At 43.4% G+C, this 20,629-nt stretch overlaps 1 protein-coding gene across 7 annotated transcripts in view; it reads right to left on the bottom strand.

The window, feature by feature from the left end:
- The window catches only part of KIF21A (kinesin family member 21A), a 279,203-nt gene that overhangs the window by 167,240 nt on the left and 91,334 nt on the right, over nucleotides 1-20,629 (bottom strand). For all 7 annotated transcript variants that reach the window (XM_073619687.1, XM_073619690.1, XM_073619692.1 and 4 more), the window contains exons 3-5: nucleotides 15,772-15,954; nucleotides 12,325-12,474; nucleotides 1,446-1,580 (exon numbers count right to left, since the gene is read on the bottom strand). In XM_073619687.1, the coding sequence (XP_073475788.1) occupies nucleotides 1,446-1,580; nucleotides 12,325-12,474; nucleotides 15,772-15,954 (468 nt within the window). The remainder of the gene's footprint in view (nucleotides 1-1,445; nucleotides 1,581-12,324; nucleotides 12,475-15,771; nucleotides 15,955-20,629) is intronic.

Genomic DNA, 20,629 nt, shown 5'->3' with positions numbered 1-20,629 from the left:
GCTCTATTTTGGTGTTCCATCGTGTTGCCCGTCCTCGGCTTTTACATTTCTTCTTATGCACTGTAAGTAATTACATTGAACTTTTATGCAAGCTGTATGATGACCATATTTATGTCCACCTATTATTTAGGATGGTCAGATGGGATTGTATTGGTGATTGCTTGGGTAAACAGGTGATGGCTGTGATGGGATGAATGTTACTATATTGAAAACTTTATGAATTTTTGTAGTAAAATTATATGATGTTAATTTCCAGTGATTATATGTATTTTGTTTTTTGTGCTTTCTATTAGAGTTCTTTAACTATTAGTGTCCTACAAAGTTCCCTGAAGAAGCCATCACTGGCGAAACATGTCAGGAATTGACACTACAATACCAACGTTTGCCTAATGTACACAAGCTGACCAGGTTTTTGCATTTTATTCATTACTGCATTTTTACTGTTAATTAAAATGTGTTCATTTTATTATCCTTGTGAATCTTGTTCTTGGCACTGTTATAATCTCAATACCTTCTTACTCTACTCTTGTTAATGGATGAGGTGCATTTGTATATTTTAAACCTACCGTGATTTTAAAAACTCCAAAAGAAACGCTATTTGTGGGGGAAAAAATACATACATTTTATTACAGCATTGCATGACAGTAATTGTCAGTTACAGTGGTTGTAAACCCTTACAACACTTTTTGCTACAGGTAAGCCCATAATAAGGCTTACCAGTAGCTACCCTGGATATCGCCTAAACCTGAACGGTTTAGGAGATATCCCCTGTATTTGCATGTGCAGACGTCATCGGTACATGCGCACGGAAGCAAACTTAAGCAATGGCATGTACCTACACTCTCTGCTGATGTCACGGCTATCAGTCCAGGCACTGTGTCCTCCTGACAATGGGAGTCTGGATCCGCCAGGTGCCTGGAATGAACCTGTCCACTGCCCAGCGCTCCAATGAGCGTGGAGGGAGAAGAGCAGAGAGCTGTGACTGACAGTCTACAGCTCTCTGCTCACAGAGCTCTGAAAACCAAGCGCTCTGTGATGTTCAATAGCTCGGTTTTCAGTGCAGAGGCGCCAGTGGACCAATGCTGTATCCACCTAGGTAAGTATTAATAGGGAAAAAAACAAAAAACAAAAAACAATACTTATCTTTTAACTTCACAGAACGCTTTAGTGTTCAACCAAATCAAAATTTTCACTGTACCAAATCTCTAACATAAGTAAATAACACTTCATACACACTTTACAATCTGATCTACCAAAAACTATGTAGGGCAAGGGCTTGCCTAATTGGGAATTACTCATATTACATAATTTTGGTCAATCTAAAGATGGATGTGTGTAAAGATTGTACAGTCAGATTGTGATGTGTATGGTGACCCTAAACAGAAGGCCCTAAAATGTAATCTACACAAAATCTAAAAATAAAACATTGTAAAGATAAAACATACTGTGTCAAATTTGGGACACACACGGCTTTGACATAGGTGGATTGTAAATATGGCATGAGAGCGTGAGCTTTGCACATTCATTTGTGTGCTGGCAGTAGTTCTAGATAAGGCACCCAATTTCAAGCACTGCAGCATCTGGAAAACAAAAACACTAATGTTAGTTATGAGGTTTTTTTGCTATCATTATACAGGATTTATACAGCGCCAACAGTTTGCACAGAGTTTTACAAAATTTGTTTGATTACAAGACTAGAAAGGTTCTTCCTTCATAAAATTTGAGCAGTTCCTTCTTAAACTAACACAAGGATTGTAAAAAAAGGGGTTTAGGAAAAAAAAATAATAATAAAATAGATGTTTGTTAGGAACACACTCTTAAAAATAGGTATCAAAAACTATCTAGTCAACAGGTTTTCACACCAAGTGTTTACACCAGGGGTAGGCAAGCGAAGCCTCTTTTGCCAGCACTCGACTCCCTCCCCATCAGCAGAGCAGCGCAGGGAAGTGTCAGTGAGACAATAATGCATTCCAATTTCAGAATTCCAAACATGCACTGAGGGGGAGGCACTGTGCCCCCACACATTGTAAAAGATGGGAAACATTGTTTGGTTCTCCAACTTTGCTGTAGCTGAGATTGTCAGCTTTCGCGATTGGGAAGAGATTGGGTGCAGCTCTGCTGGGGAGGGGGGGTCCCTGTTTCCAGGAGGAGGACTGTCATTGGCCACTTCTAAAGCCAATCAGTCATGCTATCCCTGTCCACTATTTGGAGGAAGTTGACTCGCTCGGTTGCCACTACCAATCTCAGAAAGAAGGGATTTCACTGATTGAGAAAACCACAATCAGGTGACCTTTTGTGGAATTACGGTTGAGCTTCTGGGAACCTTGTTGAAAATATTCCTGAACCTTTGCATCACTTACTACTGATTCCCTGCACTCTGTCCCTTTAAGCCACAGCTAGTATTCAGCGCAATGTAAAATAACACCCAACCACTTTTTCTCAGCTGCGGGGGCCCAACTTATGATCCTGTACACAGGCCCACTGCTTTCAGAAAATGCTCCTGACCTGAGCTCATCATTGCGCATCCATTCCATTTGCTCGTATGTGACATCACATGCAGGCACGCGAGCTGGATGTGAGAGGTGGATCAGCAGGAGTGTGGCAGGACAGGTAGATGCGTCTCATCTATGCTTCCTTTCACCACTCTGCATATCACGCATATCATAGATGAGCAGGAGGGTACAGCGGTGGGGGAAAATGAGCAGGAGGGTACAGCGGTGGGGGAAAATGAACAGGAGGGTACAGCGGTGGGGGAAAATGAGGAGGGTACAGCGGTGGGGGAAAATGAGCAGGAGGGTACAGCGGTGGGGGAAAATGAGCAGGAGGGTACAGCGGTGGGGGAAAATGAGCAGGAGGGTACAGCGGTGGGGGAAAATGAGCAGGAGGGTACAGCGGTGGGGGAAAATGAGCAGGAGGGTACAGCGGTGGGGGAAAATGAGCAGGAGGGTACAGCGGTGGGGGAAAATGAGCAGGAGGGTACAGCGGTGGGGGAAAATGAGCAGGAAGGTACAGCGGTGGGGGAAAATGAGCAGGAAGGTACAGGGGTGGGGCAGATGTGCAGGGAGGTACAGTGGTGGAAGAGATGAGAAGGGGGTTCAGCAGTGGGACAGAAGAGCACGGGGGGGCAGATGTGAAAAGGAGGTGTATTGGTGGGGCAGATGAACAGGGGGGAACAGTGGCGGGGCAGATGAACAGGGGTGGGAACAGTGGCGGGGCAGATGAACAGGGGTGGGAACAGTGGCGGGGCAGATGAACTCGGGGGAACAGAGGGGGGGGGGGGGCAGATGCTCAAGAGGTACATTGGTGGGGCAAACAAGAAAGCAGGTTACAGTGGTGCGGCAGATGAGCAGATGGGTTCAATGTTAGGACAGATGAGAAGGTGATTCAGTAGTGAGACAGAAGAGCAGGGGGTTACAGCGGTGGGGCACATGTGCAGGGGGTTACGGCGGTGGGGCACATGTGCAGGGGGTTACGGCGGTGGGGCATATGTGCAGGGGGTTATGGCGGTGGGGCACATGTGCAGGGGGGTATGGCGGTGGGGCACATGTGCAGGGGGGTACGGTGGTGCAGCAGATGGGTTCAATGTGAGGACAGATGAGAAGGTGATTCAGTAGTGAGACAGAAGAGCATGGGGATACGGTGGTGGAGCAGATGAGAAAAGGGGTACATTGATGGGGCACATGTGCAGGGGGTTACAGTGGTGGGGCACATGTGCAAGGGGTTACAGTGGTGGGGCACATGTGCAGGGGATTACAGTGGTGGGGCACATGTGCAGGGGGTTACAGTGATCTGAGGTGTGAAGGTGCATGAATTGGGGTTCATCTGAGGTGTACTAAAAGTAGTTTACAGCATTTACTTTATAAAAAATCCTTTTCGTGATTGAGAGTGTAAAGTTGAAATTTTTTGGTTATAAAATCGTCACGCTCACTTTCTTAAAAAAAAAAAAAAAAAATTGGCACACTGCGCTCAAAAGGTTGCCTACCCCTGGTTTACACCCTCGGTTTTTTAGGCACTTTTAGCAGCTGATTTAATCACTTACTGAGTATGCAGCTTCTTTATCTTTTTAACCCTTGCCTATGATAACGTTTAAGCTGGTGCCATGATTGGTGATCATGGCGATTCCTCTTGCAGCATCCTATTGAGTCATCCTTGGATGCAGGGACTAGAGTTGTGTCTCCCTACATGCACTGTGTGCATCAATAGAAGCCCCATAATCTAGGACGGCAAAGCACTCTTCTGCTCCTCCTTCCACCTAATGGACCGACTCCAGACTGCACTGTCCACTGTTACTTTTTCCTATGAAGACTAGAAGTTCCGGGAAACCATACTTAGAGCACAGAAGCCAGCAGCATTTACATTTAGAACCTGCAAATGCTGAGGTAAGAATTTTGATAGATTGTCTATTGGGGAATGTTTTTATTGTGCTTAAAGTGCTAAAAGTAGAACTGTAGGCAAAACGTTTTAACGTTTTGGAGGGTTATAACCCCTAACGGATTTTTTTTTTTTTTTTTTGCGCCATCTGTGTCCCATTGGGGAGATTTACCTTCACTTCCTGTCCCATAGCCAAAACAGGAAGTGAGAGGAAAACTCTGCAAATTAAGGGAATTAACTGCTCCCCCCCCCCCCCAGGTCACTAGAACTAGAGTCCCCATTGGAAGATTTCTCCTCTATCCCTTTTCCAGGGACAACCCAACATTTGGGTTTTTCTTTTACTCACACTTTCAATGATAATGGTAAACAGGATAAATAGGGAGGGTGAATCTCCCTAAAGAGGGCACTGACCGAACTAAAAAACTAGGTGTTCTAATTTCCACTCTGTCAAAAACTAAGAAAAAAGGGTTTGCCTTCAGTTAAACTGGAGCCCTGGTTCACATTGGAGCGATTTGGAATGCAATTTGACATGTCAAATCAGCGGCAATTGCACCGTCCGAATCGGTGCGATGCCACACCCACTCCCAAAAGTATTTTCTGTACTACTTTTGACGACTTGGGGGTGCGATTTCCATAGATGTCTCTAAAATCGACCCTGAAGTCAGGACTGACATGCAGCTGAACTCGCACGACTTCTTTCCTGCAGTCAGTGTGAACCTGGGCTTAAGCTGATAAAAATACAAATTGACATACACTGGAGATCAAAATTAGAGAACAACCTACAATTTCCTAAATTTCAAGGTCACTGCTTGGTCCTATTTAAAATTATCTAAACGGGAGTAAAAGAGCAGTTTAGTTAAAGTGATTCTAAAGGCTTGTTAAAAAAAAAAAAAAAAAAAAAACAATCATGTTATACTTACCTGCTCTGTGCAGTTGGTTTTGCACAGAGCGGCCCGGATTCTCCTCTTCTCTGGTCCCTCTTTGCTGCTCCTAGTCCCTCCCTCTGAGTGCCCCTCAGCCAGCAGCTTGCTACAGGGGGTACCCAGACCGAGTCAGAGCTCCATGTATACATTCAGACACGGGCCCCTGACCTGGCCCCGCCCCCTCTCTCACATGATTGGCTGACTGACTTTGATTGACAGCGACGGGAGCCAATATCGCCGCTGCTCTGTCTCAGCCAATCAAGAGGAGTGTCCTGGATGGACACTCCTCTTGATTGGCTGAGACAGAGCAGCGGCGATATTGGATCAAGAGTGTCCTCTTGATTCTGGGGATACTGCAAATAGGAGCAGGTCGTCCAGATAGGCTATAACTGACACACCCTGCAGTCGCAGGAAGGCCATGGCCTCTGCCAGGATTTTGGTAAATATTCGGGGCGAGGAGGATAGCCCGAAAGGCAGGGCCTGACAGGTTTCTGCAATAGGGACGTGCAAATACGCGTCTCTGAGGTCCAGAGACACCGTGAAACAATTCTGCGGTAACAGAGCCCTGACCGTAAAAATTGACTCCGTGCGGAATCTTTTGTAGCAAATTGACCTGTTCAAGGGCTTTAAATTCAAAATCAATCTGAATTTTCCTGAGGGTTTTTTTACCATAAATACATGGGAATAAACCCCATCTCCTTCTTCCCCCATTGGTACTCTGCAAACTACATTTTGTAGTTCTAACTCCTTCAGATCGTCTAACAAGGCCTTGGTTTGTGAGGGGGGCCTTGTGAATTCCAGGAGATACCCCCTTATGATCCCCAGGATGAACCGATTGGGGGGAGATGATCTCCCACTGTGGAAGGAAGGCCCCCAGTCTTCCTCCCACCGTTTTTAGAGAGTCATTGATCTTTCTGGGCTTTTTCAGGAGGGCGAAAAATCGTCCCTCCTCTGCCCTTGCCTCTTTGGCCCCAGGTTTTCTTCTGTCCCCCTTGTTTAGGGGCTTCCCTGCGCTTTTGCGGACGAAACCCCCTCTTTTTCTGTGTTGGGGTATTTCGTTTGAGTGGGAAAGACTTCTTTTTGTCTGCTGTCCGGTCTAAGACTGTATCTAACCCAGGACCAAAGAGTAGGTCACCTGTCAGGGGTATCCCACATAACTTGACCTTAGAGGCGGCATCGCCCGGCCAAGTCTTCAGCCAGAGGGCCCTCCTGGCCGAGTTAGCCAGGGCCGCTGATCTGGCTGACATACGGACTGACTCTGCCGAGGCGTCTGCTATGTATGCGGTTCCTCGCAGAATCGTGGGGAAAGACGCTAGGATAGTCTCTTTAGCCGTGCCAGCCTCAATATGCTCCTGAATCTGGAAAAGCCAGTGTTCTAAATTGCGGGCTACCACAGTAACAGCCATTTCTGGTTTTAAGTTACCGACTGTCGAGTCCCACGTCTTTTTCAGTAGTGAGTCTATCCTTTTGTCCATGACGTCTGATAAGGCCCCCCATGTCCTCAAACGCCAGGTCTGTGTGCCTAGAGACCTGAGAGAAAGCCGCATCCAATTTGGGATTTTTATTCCAAATGGACGCTGGATCCTCTGAAAATGGAAATCTTCTCTTAAGGGAACTAGAGAAGAAGGGCTTTCTTTCCGGATCCTGCCACTCTTTTTTAATCGTCTCCACCAGAACCTTCATGTACTGGGAAAACTTTTCTCTTTTGATCTCCTAAGCCCTTGTACATAAGGTCATGGAGTGCGAGGGTTTTTTTATCCTCGTGTATACCGAGGGTTGTATATATTGCCCCTAGGAAATCTCCCACCTCCTCTAGGGACAATTTATACCTGGAGATTTTCCTGGACTCCCCGTCCTGGTCCTCTCCCTCTGATTCCTCATGGGAGTCAGAAGTGCCACTGTCTGGTTGCCTAAGCTCCACCCCGGAAGGGCCTGAAACCTCCTCTGCCATAGCCATATTAGTGGATCTGGCAGGAGCAGAGCCCTGAGCGTGAGGCGGGGTTGAATCCTGCTGAATGGGATTAGGGGGAAGCTGAAACTTCTCAAAAAGCGTTTTAAAGGATGAAAAAGTGGATGACAGCTCCTTTACAGAGGCTGCCAAGCCGGACTGCTGTTCAGAGTCCCTTTCCTTTACCAGGGAGTCTATGCATTCTTTACACAGAACCTTGGTCCAAGCTTCCCCTAAACTGTCCCTACAAGAGGCACATTTCCTTTTAGAGACATGAGTGGACTTTGTCTTTTCTGTGGATTTCTGAAATTACATACAGAAAACACATTACATTCAGCAATTCTTTAACAGAAACAACCCTGGGGTGTACCCGACCCACCTGTAGGGATCCGAGTCACCCCCTGACCACCCAGGGGGTCTGTCCCCCCCCTAAGTAAGGAACCGTACATGGGGGGGGGGGGGGGGGACAATCCTAGGTAGAGAGGACCCCTCCCGAGGGAACTCTTACCTTCGGAAGGCTGGAGCTAGCATCCTTATGAGCTGCAGCATCTGCCTCAGACATGACTGCAGGTGGTTGCCTGTGTAGAGTCTCACACTGTCTGCACGTGTAAACCGACTCCTCCAGCCTGAGCCTGGCCCCCTATCAGCACCGCGAACCGGAACTGGAAGTCGCGGGTTAAAGGTAGACGTACGCCCTCCGCCGGAAATGACGTCACCCTTCGTCCGGCCCGTTCGTTCCAAACAAAAAAATGCGGCCTGTACAGCATACAGGGAGAGCGGAGTGTCCTCCTTGCTGCGGCCCTGTGGACGCGATAGGGGGCCCCCACAGCCTGATGCCACGCTTGACAAGGAAGGGGTGGCTGCTGTTTGTGGGTATGTACCGCCATCCACTGCTGGAAGCCCCTGCTCCCCTGGGGATGTTTTGAGAGAGGCCACAATCTCCCCGATTGTATCAGCCTGGTTCCCTGCACAGTGTCTCCCCTCCGGAGGAAACACTATTAACTGAGGTCTGGCAGGGGAAATGAGAGTTTTATGGGCTGGCGCAGTGTTTCCTACAGGAAGAGGAGGAGACTATCTTTCAATAGTGGCTGTCCTGAATGACGTAAAGGGAAAATGTCTTTTTTATGCAAATTTTAATTGCAATTTTTTTTAATATATATTTTTTTTTTGTTTATTTTTTATTTCTTTTTAAAGCTGTATACGTCATTTCTTTTTTTTTTTAATTTAGGTTTCTGGCCATGGGTCAATCCTATGCATCTTTGCATCACTATTTTTTGTTGGGTGTTGCGACAGTTACCAAAGTGGCATGAGAAACCAGCGCTGTACTGTGGGAGGAGCTACACAGTGAGGTAATACATGTTCCAACTGAGCGTATTTGGCAAGACGTGATGAATGAGTTTTGGGTCAAAACAGACTTCCCAAACCACATTGGAGCGTTAGATGGCAAACATGTCAGAGTTAAAAAGCCACCAAAATCAGGATCTATGTATTTTAATTACAAAAAATATTTTTCAATCGTATTACTTGCATTGGCGGACGCAAATTCAAGATTCATCTGCGTGGATGTCTGTGCCTACAGCAGTCAGGGAGATTCTAGAATCTTTAAGAACCAGCCATGGGCCATCGTATATATGAAGGCCGTTTTGGGATTCCTGGGTGGAGGCCTCTTCCAAAAACAACAGAGCCCATACTACCAGCGGTCATCGTAGCTGAGGCATTCGGCCTTGCTGAAAACATCATGAGGCCATACAGTGGTCAAGGACATTGCCGCAAAGAAAACATTTTCAATCATCGACTCAGTCGTGCAAGATGAGTTGCTGAGTGTGCTTTTGGCATATGTCCTGCAAAATGGCGGGTACTATTGACCACAATGCAATTAGATGTTGCGAAACACTATTAAAGTAGTACTCACCTGCTGTGTTCTACACAATTTCATTATTGACAATGAAAGAGTATCCACAGAGCCTGCACCTCCTAACCCAGCACAGAACATTCAATATACGGACCTGTGCCCCATCAGCAGAGTTATGACAATTAGAAATAATTTTGCTTTTTATTTTGTTTCACCTGATGGTAGCTTGCCCTGGCAGGATTCATATATTTAGTTTAATTTTTTTTTATAAGGTTGATGTTATGAAAAGTTTCATTGTGATTCTAGTTAGATTACAATAAAGGATTCTTTCTTTACCCTAAAGGGACAAATACTGAAGTTTAATCAAGTGTGGGGTGGTCTCCTAGGTAACCTGAGAGTCATGTTGTGGGGGGGGGGCTGAGTAAACATTGGTATGAAATGCCAGTTAGAGTTAAAGTTAAAGTTAGAACTTGGATAAAGAGTGGGTGTCCAAGATAACAGGTTGGGGTCAGGGGAAGAGACAGTCCTGCGAATCATTGTCGAAGCTACCTAGAATTTAACATGAGGGAAAAATCCAATTAAAAAGGCCAGATATTAAATTTCATGCAACTATGTTTGATCAAGTCGGGGGTGAAGCTCAATGGTGGGGTCATCTGGTTGAAATCTAACAACATAGGTCAAATTCCAATTATACTTTGGCTAATAGCAATGCTAGTGGTGTATTGGATTGGATCATGGGCTCATTAGGGGTATAAAAATGGTCTATGAAGCATAGCAAGCAATTACAAGTTTTTTAAAGAATTTTTTAGTGTTTTTTATCATTTTTAAGTTTTGTAATGTAAAAAAAATAGGACACCATTAAAAACACTTCTAAACGAAAACACGGCTAAACGTCGGTACCGCGTTTAGTGGTGTTTGGTGTCTGAGGTCGGAAGGTCGGAAACTTCGGCGTCTGAACTGATTTTTTTGCCTTCAAAAGATAAGCCTCTAAAAACGACATTAAACGAACATGTGTACATGTACACATAAGATAACATTGAATGAGTTCAGGGGCAGCTGAAAAAAAAGCAGCCAACTGCCTCTGAACATCCTTTTACCAGCAGCAGTGTACGTGAAGCCTAACTTTCCAGTTTTTACTGACTCTGCAAGATGGTGAGCCGTTCTAAAGTCACTGAGACCCTCCAGCAGCAGGTGGTCCAGATGAAGGCTAAAGAGATGACCCTTTTAGCCATAGCAAAAGAAGTTTGTCATTCCAAATCTGTGATTTCTAGATTGCATCTCTACATCAAACTCATGCAAGTCCCCCAAGAAGGCTGGTTGTCCATGACAAATGCAAGAGAGGATAGGATAATGCGGAGAATCTCAATGGGCAATCTAATTGGTTCAACACTGCAGCTGTGATTGCTCACCAGGTTCAGCGGGGAACAGAGTAAGGATCTGTCTCTTCATACAGGGTCTTATCGTTTAAGAGAATTCTTAACTGAGCCTGGGTTCACACTGTAGCGATGCGGGAACCAGCGAGATCCCAGCACCAGTTCCCGCATCGCATCTCTCACACAGGCAGTTCACACTGCCTTCTGTGAACCGATGTGGGTGACAATAAAATGTTAATGACACCCCCAGATCGGTTCACAGATCGCAGTGCGAACTGTGGATTCAGACAAGATTGAGAACACCCATGCAATGCGATTCCAGTGCGGGGTGAAATCCAGTGAATCCAATGCAAGTGCAGCCATACAACTGTATGGCTGAACTCGCATTGCACAGACATCGGATGTGATCGGCACAGCAGTGCGGGTGTGAATCACATGCGATGTCTGTGTTCGCTACAGTGTGAACCTGGGCTGAAAGCCAACTCTGCAGTGACCTCTCATTAGCAGAAAGAATCAAAAGGCTAGACTAACCTTTGCTGAGGAGCATGTTGTGCGGACAGAGGAGAACTGGTCCAAAGTTCACTTTAGTGATGAAATCCAATTTAATATATTTGGGTCCGATGGGAAACATTATGCTCATTGTCAAATTGGGGAAAGACTGAACCCAAAGTGTGTAAAGAAGTCCATGAAAGGTGGAGGGGGAAGCTTCATGGTTTGGGGGATGTTTTCTGCAGCAGGAGTTGGGCCTCTTATACAGCTACATGGTAGAGTGAATGCAAAGGTTCACCAGAACCTTCTTTGACAACATGCGGTTCCTTCCCTGCGTTCATCACTCAATCAGCCAATTTTCATGCACGACAATGCCCCCTTATCACACAGAAAAACGAGTATAGCAGTTCCTTGAAGCTGAAACTATTGAAATAATCAAATGACCAGCTCAGAGTCCTTATCTAAACCCAATAGAAAACCTCTGAAAAAACTTTGGCGACAAAGTTATGGCCAAGAAACCCACTACAGTCACCGAATTGTGGAAGAGACTGGAAGAAGAGTGGAACAAAATCATACCAGAACAGTGTGAGACACTGGTGATATTCTGTGGCTGCAGATGTGCTGAGGTCAATCAAAGCAAGGGCCTGTACACTGCCTAATTGTTGTAAGCTTCAGAAATTTGTTATAATCTTTCTCCGTGCTACAGTAACTGTCATTCTCCAATTTTGATCATTGTGTTTTCTACAAAATAATTTTTTTTTGCTGAAGTGCTTGCTTGGTTATGTTGAAAAACACTGTTCTATTGGCATGGTACAGCCACAACAAAAATTCCATTAAATGTTGAGCAATGAAGATTACATTATTTCTGAAAAAGTCAAGTGTTCATAAATTGTTCTCCAATTTTGATCTCCAGTGTATGGGACTATGACTAAGTCAAGGAGGGGGAAGTGGACACCCCATGCTCTGGGACACAGGGATATGCTTTCACCTCTACTTTGAGCAGTGCCAAAAGTAACATAACAGGTCACAGTGATATGTGTGAATAGTAAATAAAAGGCCAACAGATAATTCTGCACATTTTCATTTATATTTCTGCTCTTCAGCTAGTCATAATACAGGGAACCAAAATGTCCTAAATAAATAGCAACTGTGTTATTCTACAAACCCCAATGCAAACTATTTCTGAAAAAGTTTTAATCTGGTAGTCATGAGGAAACAGACAATTCCATTTAATACTTTTGAATAAACATAAAAATGTGCAACAACTACGCTTTATAACTTCATAAAAAGAGTAGTTGTTGCATGTTATCTTTACTACTAAATATTAGTTAAGTAATATTAAATACAACAAATAAACAAAAAACATACCTCTGCCTCTGATGTTACATTACGTGTTGTGACTCCCACTGTATAAATTCCACCACTTGAATCTTCATGGATTCTGATGTTAGATTTTTTATTCCTGGACTCGATGTCCCGTGTTGTATCAAACAAATCAAGTATTTCTTCATTGTAAAGCTAAATAAAACAGTGTGTGTGTGTAATAAATATGTTAACATGTTGCCACAAATCGAATGCATGTACAATATTGGTTAGAAGGAAAAAATCTATAAAGTCACCTTTCAAGCAAGCTGCCCTGCGATTGCTTGTACACATATGGATGCTGCAAATAATAGCACAATTTGAACCCAAATATTATGGTAATAAGAGAAGGTCCCACATAGTGGGCCCCAACAGGAAAAGGTATCTCAGGGCTCACACATCACCAAATATAACGCTCATTTCAAAAGCAAGAGAGTTTTGTACATGGTTTCTAAAAAAAGATCATTTTATTCCACAATATTTCTAACCACTTAGAAAGAAGTTTTAATTAACCACTTCCCACGCACCAAATAACAGAATGGTCGAAAAGTTGCATTATCCTGACTGGGCATCATATGACATCCAGCAGGATGCATCACGGGGGCAATCTGGGATGACACGTGTCCCTTGGACACAGCCCATCCCCGATCGGGGTAAACAGCCAATGAAATTCGCCATTTACCACATGATCGGCTGTGTTCAAACACAGCTAGTCACAAGTGTAAACAATACAGCCATTACTAGAAGATCCCGGCTTCTTCTCCTCACACACTGATCGTGTGAGGAGGAGAAAGGGATCAGTGAGCGATTGCCATTTTACTATTGTGAGTGCACATTACTGTGCATCACACACCCCCCCAATAAAGAGAACCTGTCACACAGCCCGTCTGGATCTGTCACACAGGCCCGCCAATCGGTACCGCCGTCAGTGACCTGTCAGTACCGTCACACAGTCCCGCCAATCGGTACCGCTGTCAGTGACCTGTCAGTACCGTCACAAAGGCCTGTCATTGGTACCGCCATCAGTACCGTCGCACAGGCCCGCCATCAGTACCGTCGCACAGGCCCGCCATCAGTACCGTCACACAGGCCCGCCATCAGTACTGCCATCATGTCCAAAAGATTTTTCACATCTGAGGAGGCATATACCATCCTTACTACATCGGATGATGAGAGCAGCGGGGAGCTGTCATCTGATTCTGGTTCGGAATTCGAGCCAGTAGAGAGCAGTGGATCGGGACCGATGTCAGAGAAGGAAACAGTCCCTCCTAAAAGAATAAGGAGAGTAACGACATCAGAAGACCTGCCTACCACCAGCAGCACCATACACCCCAACGGCACCCAACACAAATGGAGCTAGACCCCAGCAAGAGTAGCCCAGTACCAGTACTGGAATTAAAACACCAAACCCTAAGAATCTGGGCCCAGTCCTACCTTTCCGATGCCTTGGTAAACCCCTTATGGTTGCCTGTCACAGCTCAGGGTCAGCTATACTTCCCCCCTTCACCGCACAGCCAGGTGTGCAGCCCAACACTACTATTTTTTTGCAATTAGATTATTTTTGTCTTTCCCAGAAGATTTGCTGCAGCAAATGGTGGCCCAAACAAATCTCTATGCAGAGCAATTTATTACCCCAATTCGTCCTACACCCGTATGTCTCATTGGCGACGTCTCACACTAGAATAGTTTAAACTGTTTTTGGGCCTTACATTTAATATGGGGCTTACAAAGAAGAATGAAGTGCATGCCCACTGGTCCACCAAACCCAGAAATATGAAGAACCTTCAAAAATGTGATCGGTAGTCAGAAAATGTTACGTGTAATTTATGCTCCTAGAACGCCTGGAGGTGCTACTTGTTGGGCTTCTGTATGTGGCCAGGCTGTGTAAAAGTTTCATACATGTGGCATCGCTATAATAAGGAGTAGCAGAATGTATTTTGAGGTGTAATTTTTGCTATGAACATGCTATGTGTTAGAAATATATAAAATTGGCAACTTTGTAAAAAAAAAAATGAAAACATTTTAATTTTTTTCCACATTTTCTGAAAACTTGTGAAAAAAAAATGGCATGTTCAAAAGACTCATAATGCCTCATAGAATATACCTTGGAGTGTTTGCTTTCCAAAATGGGGTATTTTTTGTGGGTGTTTCTATTGTCCTGGCGCTCCAGGCCCTTCAAAAGTGTGATAGGTCGTCATGAAATTATGTGTGTAATTTATGATCCTAGAATGCCTGGAGGTGCTACTTGGATGTTGGGCCTTTGTACGTGACCAGGCTGTGTAAAAGTCTCACACAAGTGGTATCGCCATATTCAGGAGGAGTAGCAGAATGTATTTTGGGGTGTAATTGCAAGTATTCATATGCTGTGTGAGAGAAATAACTTTATATGACAATTTTGTGTAAAGAAAAAAAAACGTCCTTATTTTTCCAAGAATTGAGGGAAAAAATTACAACTTGGACTGTCTACTTTCCAAAAATGGGTCATTTGGGGAGTATTTGTACTGTCCTGGCTTGTGTCTCAAGAGATCAATTTTCAATTATTGGCACCATAGCTTGTAGACTATATAACTTTCACACACACTAATATACACTCATTTGGGCCATTTTTACGAAAGAGATGTAGCAGTTTACATGTTGGTCCAAATTTATGAAAGAAAAATTACTTATTTGCAAAATTTTACAATTTTGTTTTTCCAAATGTTTGCTCTTTTTTCGCTTATAATCGCAAAAAAAAAAACAAAAAAAAAAAAACAAAAAACGGCGGTGATAAAATACCACCAAAAGAAAGCTCTATTTGTGTGAAAAGAATAATAAAATTTTGTTTGGGTACAGTGTAGCATGACTGAGTAATTGTCAAAGTGTGAGAGCACTGAAAGCTGAAAATTGATCTGGGCAGGAAGGGGGTATAAGTGTCCTGTATTGAAGTGGCTAAAGAACCTTCTCTCCAATACCAAAAATGCTTGTAAACCTTACAGGGGACCCATCACACACTGCACTTGGTCCCATTCAAATCTGTGCAGGGTTTTCAAATAAGATTGCATTTTTATTGTCAGTGCGTGCTAGAACTCCACCCTGGGACGAAGCCTAAATTGTGGACGTTACAGGAGTATACAGAGCCCACAAAACCACCGCCCCCTCCTCCTAAAATCTACCCGATGAGAAGGGAAAATGTGCCGCTCTGCCATCTATAGTACAGCACTGTGCTTCCTTTTCAATTTTTTTACTACAAAAAAAAAAAACAGAGGAGGCAGAGCACAGTTGTAACTGCTGTCATCTTGTGCTGTGGTGAATGGCCCTTCAGGACAGCAGCTCGGTCATTCTCATAAACAAAAGCCCACAACAACCCAAGCCAGCTACTACACTAGCCTAGTCTAGTGTTGTAGCTGGCATGAGTTGTTGTGGGCTTGTGTTTAAGGGCTATTTTACTTATTATGGAAAATAAATAAAACAAACCTCCAAGAACTGAGCATTAACTTTAAAATCAGGTGGAGGAAGACCTTGCTCCAGTGCAGCTTGTTGTTTCTGTTCGATTCTTCTATAGAGATGTTTGACAGCTCGAGGAATAATTCCTAGTTCTTCCTCTGTTATGTTCACATCAAACCCTGTGCCCATTGTATAGGTTTTTCCAGATCCCGTCTGGATTGGAGGAAACATAAAATATTAACAGATTATACACTACATTGTGGCATATGGAAAGCAACAAACTTTCATAAACTCAATGAGACCCGTGTGTTTAGTGGTGTCGCTACACGCCAAGCCACCCTCAGATCACGTCATAATTTTTAATGACTGCAGGACCAACAATAGGTTAACCAGTTATCTGTATGAACAATAACCATTTATCTATATGAACAAAACAAAAACAATCTGACTCGTGGAAACAAAAATTTAGTCAGGAATTTATTTGCTGAAACAAAACACCCTCCAGACGTAATTAAACTAAATAAATCTACCTTTGGTTTAAACATCTAAAGCCCTTCTAAATAAGAATTCGGCAAATTGCATCAAATAATATTTATTAGGGGAGCAGTACATCATGAACAGAAGCATATAAATTTAAAAAACTTGAAAATAATTTATTGTACAGCTGATTTAAACAGAGCCTGAAAAACCAACAAGCTGTAATTCTGTATAACTATCAAGAAATACAGCTTACATAAACGGAAGAAAATAATGTCAATGCATATCTCCAAATATCACAACTCCTACTTATCTATATATTTAAAAGTAATAAAAAATTACAATAAGCAGTCTGAAAAATGTGATTTTTGCACTGAGCATAAAAACTTTTGTTTTTTTGTTTTTTGAGTTTGAGTTTATGGAGGGATACAGAATTTGCAGACATTTGGCTCTTATGATCGCCTACAGAAGCATCTGGACACTGGGAAACATAAAAACAGTGGCCAGCCTGGTATAATCCCTCCCACTCGCACACACCCCAGCTTTTTAGCAAAAGCATTGCTGAGAGCAAGACCATAAGCATACAAGGGTAGGGTCTGTTTTCCTCAACAGACTGTTTTTTGAGGGACACAGGATTCATACACATTTGAAACACCTAAATGCAATTCAACTGAGGGGTGGAAAACGCATCAAACAAACATACAAACACAGGCCTAGAAAAACAACAGGAAAAAAAAAAACTGGGGACTGCATGCCGCTCAAAGAGAAGCCCAAAGGGCCTTACGTACGAAACTGTCATCAGATGAGGGCTAAACATCCTCCTGGCAAAAAGAACGTGTGAACAGAAGACCAAGAGGTGCCTTGCAAACCTATAAAGATTGCCTTACGCTGAAAAACCCAAGAAACACCTACAGATCAAGCAAGGTGTGCTTTGTTAGGAAAGGGCAGAACCCAATTCCTTAGACCACTTGAACAACGGTCTGTCTGAGCCAGTGAGAACACTGGAGTGAGAAGCTGGTTCCCCATTGCAGGGAACATCTGGAATGAAAAAGAATCGGTCTTCCTAATGGAAACAGTGGCTGCGGTGCAATGCAAGGTAGGCACATACAGCACAAACTACATCTAGACAATTAGGGGAAATTTCCTGATGTAATGGCGCTGGAAAGAGAGAAGAAGTGCAATGTCCTGATTGAGATAAAAGGTTGAAACCACCTAAGGAAGAGAAAGACTCTAGGGCTTTAATACTATCTGGACTCTGTGCAAGACCAGAAAGGGTTCTTTATAACACAATGTCACCAGTTCAGACATACGCCTCGCAAACGTGTTTCCTACAGGGAAAGGAACCTTGCACGTAAGCATGGGAAGAGGAGTCTCCCTAAGGTCTAATTTACACAGTCTAATTTTTAAACTTTATATGCATTTGGTATGCTGCTATAGAGTTTGTCCACCAGATGGCATGAATGGGATTTGGTTACCTCTGACCATGCAACGGTCTCATGTTTAAAGCATTTCTTTTTATACATTTAGAGTTTTAAATACAATTTTATTGTTCTATTTAAGTGCTTTCTGATATTACATGTTTGGTCATTTGTACTTACATTCCTCTCTGCTGTCCCTTTGGGTGGTCATATGGGGCAAAAAGTGAAGCTTCCGCTCTTTCTGTGCCCAGGTTCTGCGTATGTATGGGGCAGAGATGAGTGATCGCTTCCACCCTTCTTGCATTCATGCCCTGGGTATTTATTAAACGGGAATGGTAATTTCTGCCCTCTTTGCACTTATGTTCTGTGCGCGTTCTCTCTCTCTCTCTCTCATGGTGCATGTCTGGTAGCCATGCCCCTGACATCAACCATACGATGAAACGCGTTGGATGGGACCAGACATGACGCTACCACGCTCCTACTGCCACTCCACACAGTCTTGCAATTGCTGCAGCATTTGCTTGATTCCATGCTCGTTTGTATCATTGACAATGTGAGTGTACTTTTGCTTTTTTACTTATTAAATTGCCTATACAGTATCACGCTATGAATAATTTATCTGTAAGAGGCTGGGATAGAAAGACACACCTGAACTGACAGCACCTCTGTGGATTCATTGGGATATTTCTCCTTACTGCGCTGTTGGCTTTTCTATTAGGTTGAAAGCCATTTTGTTCTGGTAAGCTGCCATCCTTCCTCATCACTAGAGAGGTGTTTTACACAGAGGATTTGGAGAAGCTGGACTTTCATACCATGTGCACCCCTGGTTCCTTTCACGTTTTTTCACTCTCCTTAAGCTGGATTTAATTGGAACACTGGATTTCATCTTCAACATTCCCCTTTTTTTCCTTTTGAATACTTCTTGGTCTATGGACTTTTATTGGTGAAATTTCTTTAGATAACATTATTTTGATTGCCACTTTCGTTTATATATATCAATTCAATCATTTTTGATAGCACTGCACTTTATTATATTTTAATATTCTTTACCACATTGTCTCCCAGAGCTTGAGCTAACTGCTCTCTTCAGATATCCTACTATTGGGATATCCTGGGTGCGCAACAAGGCAAGCACAGGGGTTAAAACCTCACCGAGCACAAGGTGCATAAGACATGCCTCAACAAAGCAAAGTAATCGCTAAGACGCTGAAAAAATAGGGACAAAAATCCACATGAGGCCAGAAAGTTTCCCTAATGGAGGAGGCTATGACAGACCTAGTGGATTTTATGCAGACATTTAGAGTGCATAGATCCAAGATGGGACAAATGCACCCCATTAGTTTTGGAACTATGAAACTTTTTTGCCACAGGAAATGAGCCAATTACCCCCTAATTCAGAAAACTTACAAGGGCTGTATGAAGGTCTGCTTATCTGTAAAAAAAAAAAAAAAACATTGGAAGACATGATCTGGGGAGAATGGTGGGGGCACAAGTCTAGTTTTCTCATGAAAACCACCTCCCATCCTGAGGCATCCAAGATGCCGTCTTACCAGATGTCTGCAAAGGCAAATAGATGTACCCTTACTACGGAAAGTGGGGGTGTCCCTTCATGCCAGGTTTGGGGTAGTCAGAGGCCAAGGGTTTGCAGTTAAAACCCTTGGCCTCTGAATCCCGCAAACATGCAAAGGAGACCCTGTCGGCAAGGGCTACAAACTAGAGTTTTAAAAAGGATTTCCAGAGGTTTATGTTTGGGATACTTTAGCACTGGCAAATCTCTACAAGAATAGTCAGTACTACATGTTGTTTTCCATTTTTAGGCCGGTATGCACCACATCACTAAGAGCCAAAATTGTCTTGCTAGAGCTGGGGTTTATGGCAGTTGCCTGTGACTCCTCAGTGAGAACATCAATTGGCAAGGACTTCAAGACTAAAGCTTCCACAGCAGTAGGCTTAGAGGCTGTTAAAGAGGCAGACATGTCAGATGAGGACAAGGCGTTGAGTAGACATGTGCAATTCGTTTTGTTCTGAATTAATCTTTCGTCAAAATTAGGCATATGCGTTAATTTGGAAACATCCGAATTAATGAAAGACCGTTTAATGAATTTTTTCTAAAACAAATGTTCTAAAAGAACGAAAATCCGAAAGAACGAAAAACAGTCAGGTAATTTCTATTATAATTAAAATATTAAGTTTAACCATTATTATTTATTTTTATTAGTAATAAATAAATATAATAATAATAATAATAATAATAATAATAATAATAATAATAAAAACTATAAGTTATAAACTATTCAATTATAGGCATTTCCTTTCAAATGTCGCCGTTATTGAACGCAACGAATACGAATTTATCCGAAGTTACGAACTATCATTATTTCGGATAATTGGTAACTTCGGATAAAGTTGTATTTGTAACGTTCACTAACATCCAAATTTGAAAGGAAATTCCAATACCTATAATTTAATAGGTTTAACACTATTATGGTAGTTATTTATTATTAATAAATAATAATTTTAAAAAAAACCACAACACCTTAATGGTTAACCCCTTCTTGAACAGCCGCCGTAGTTGTACTGCGTCAGGTTGGCTCCCCTGGGCGAAACGACGTTACCTTACGTCGGGTCGCCTTTTGACCACTAGGTGACACATGCGCACCACCGGAGCCAAAGCGCGTGCTCGATGGTCGTGATGACCGCCAGGCACCTGCGATCGCTCCACAGAGACAGAACCTCTCAGATCGCTCACATTGACAGATCTCTGTGCCGTCAGCGGTGAGGAGAGCGATCTGTTGTTCATACTAAGTATGAACAACGAATCTCTCTCCTTACTCAGGCAGTCCCATCCCCCCCAGTTAGAATCACTCCCTAGGACACACAATTACCCCTTGATCGCCCCCTACTGTTAACCCCTTCCCTGCCAGTGACATTTACACAGTAATCAGTGCATTTTTATAGCACTGATCGCTGTATAAATGCGAATGGTCCCAAAA

The sequence above is a fragment of the Aquarana catesbeiana genome, linkage group LG03 (assembly GCF_042186555.1).
Source record: "Aquarana catesbeiana isolate 2022-GZ linkage group LG03, ASM4218655v1, whole genome shotgun sequence".
Classification (NCBI taxonomy): domain Eukaryota; kingdom Metazoa; phylum Chordata; class Amphibia; order Anura; family Ranidae; genus Aquarana; species Aquarana catesbeiana.
The sequence above is the reverse complement of the archived record's forward strand: the minus strand, read 5'-3'. Positions and strand labels throughout refer to the sequence as shown.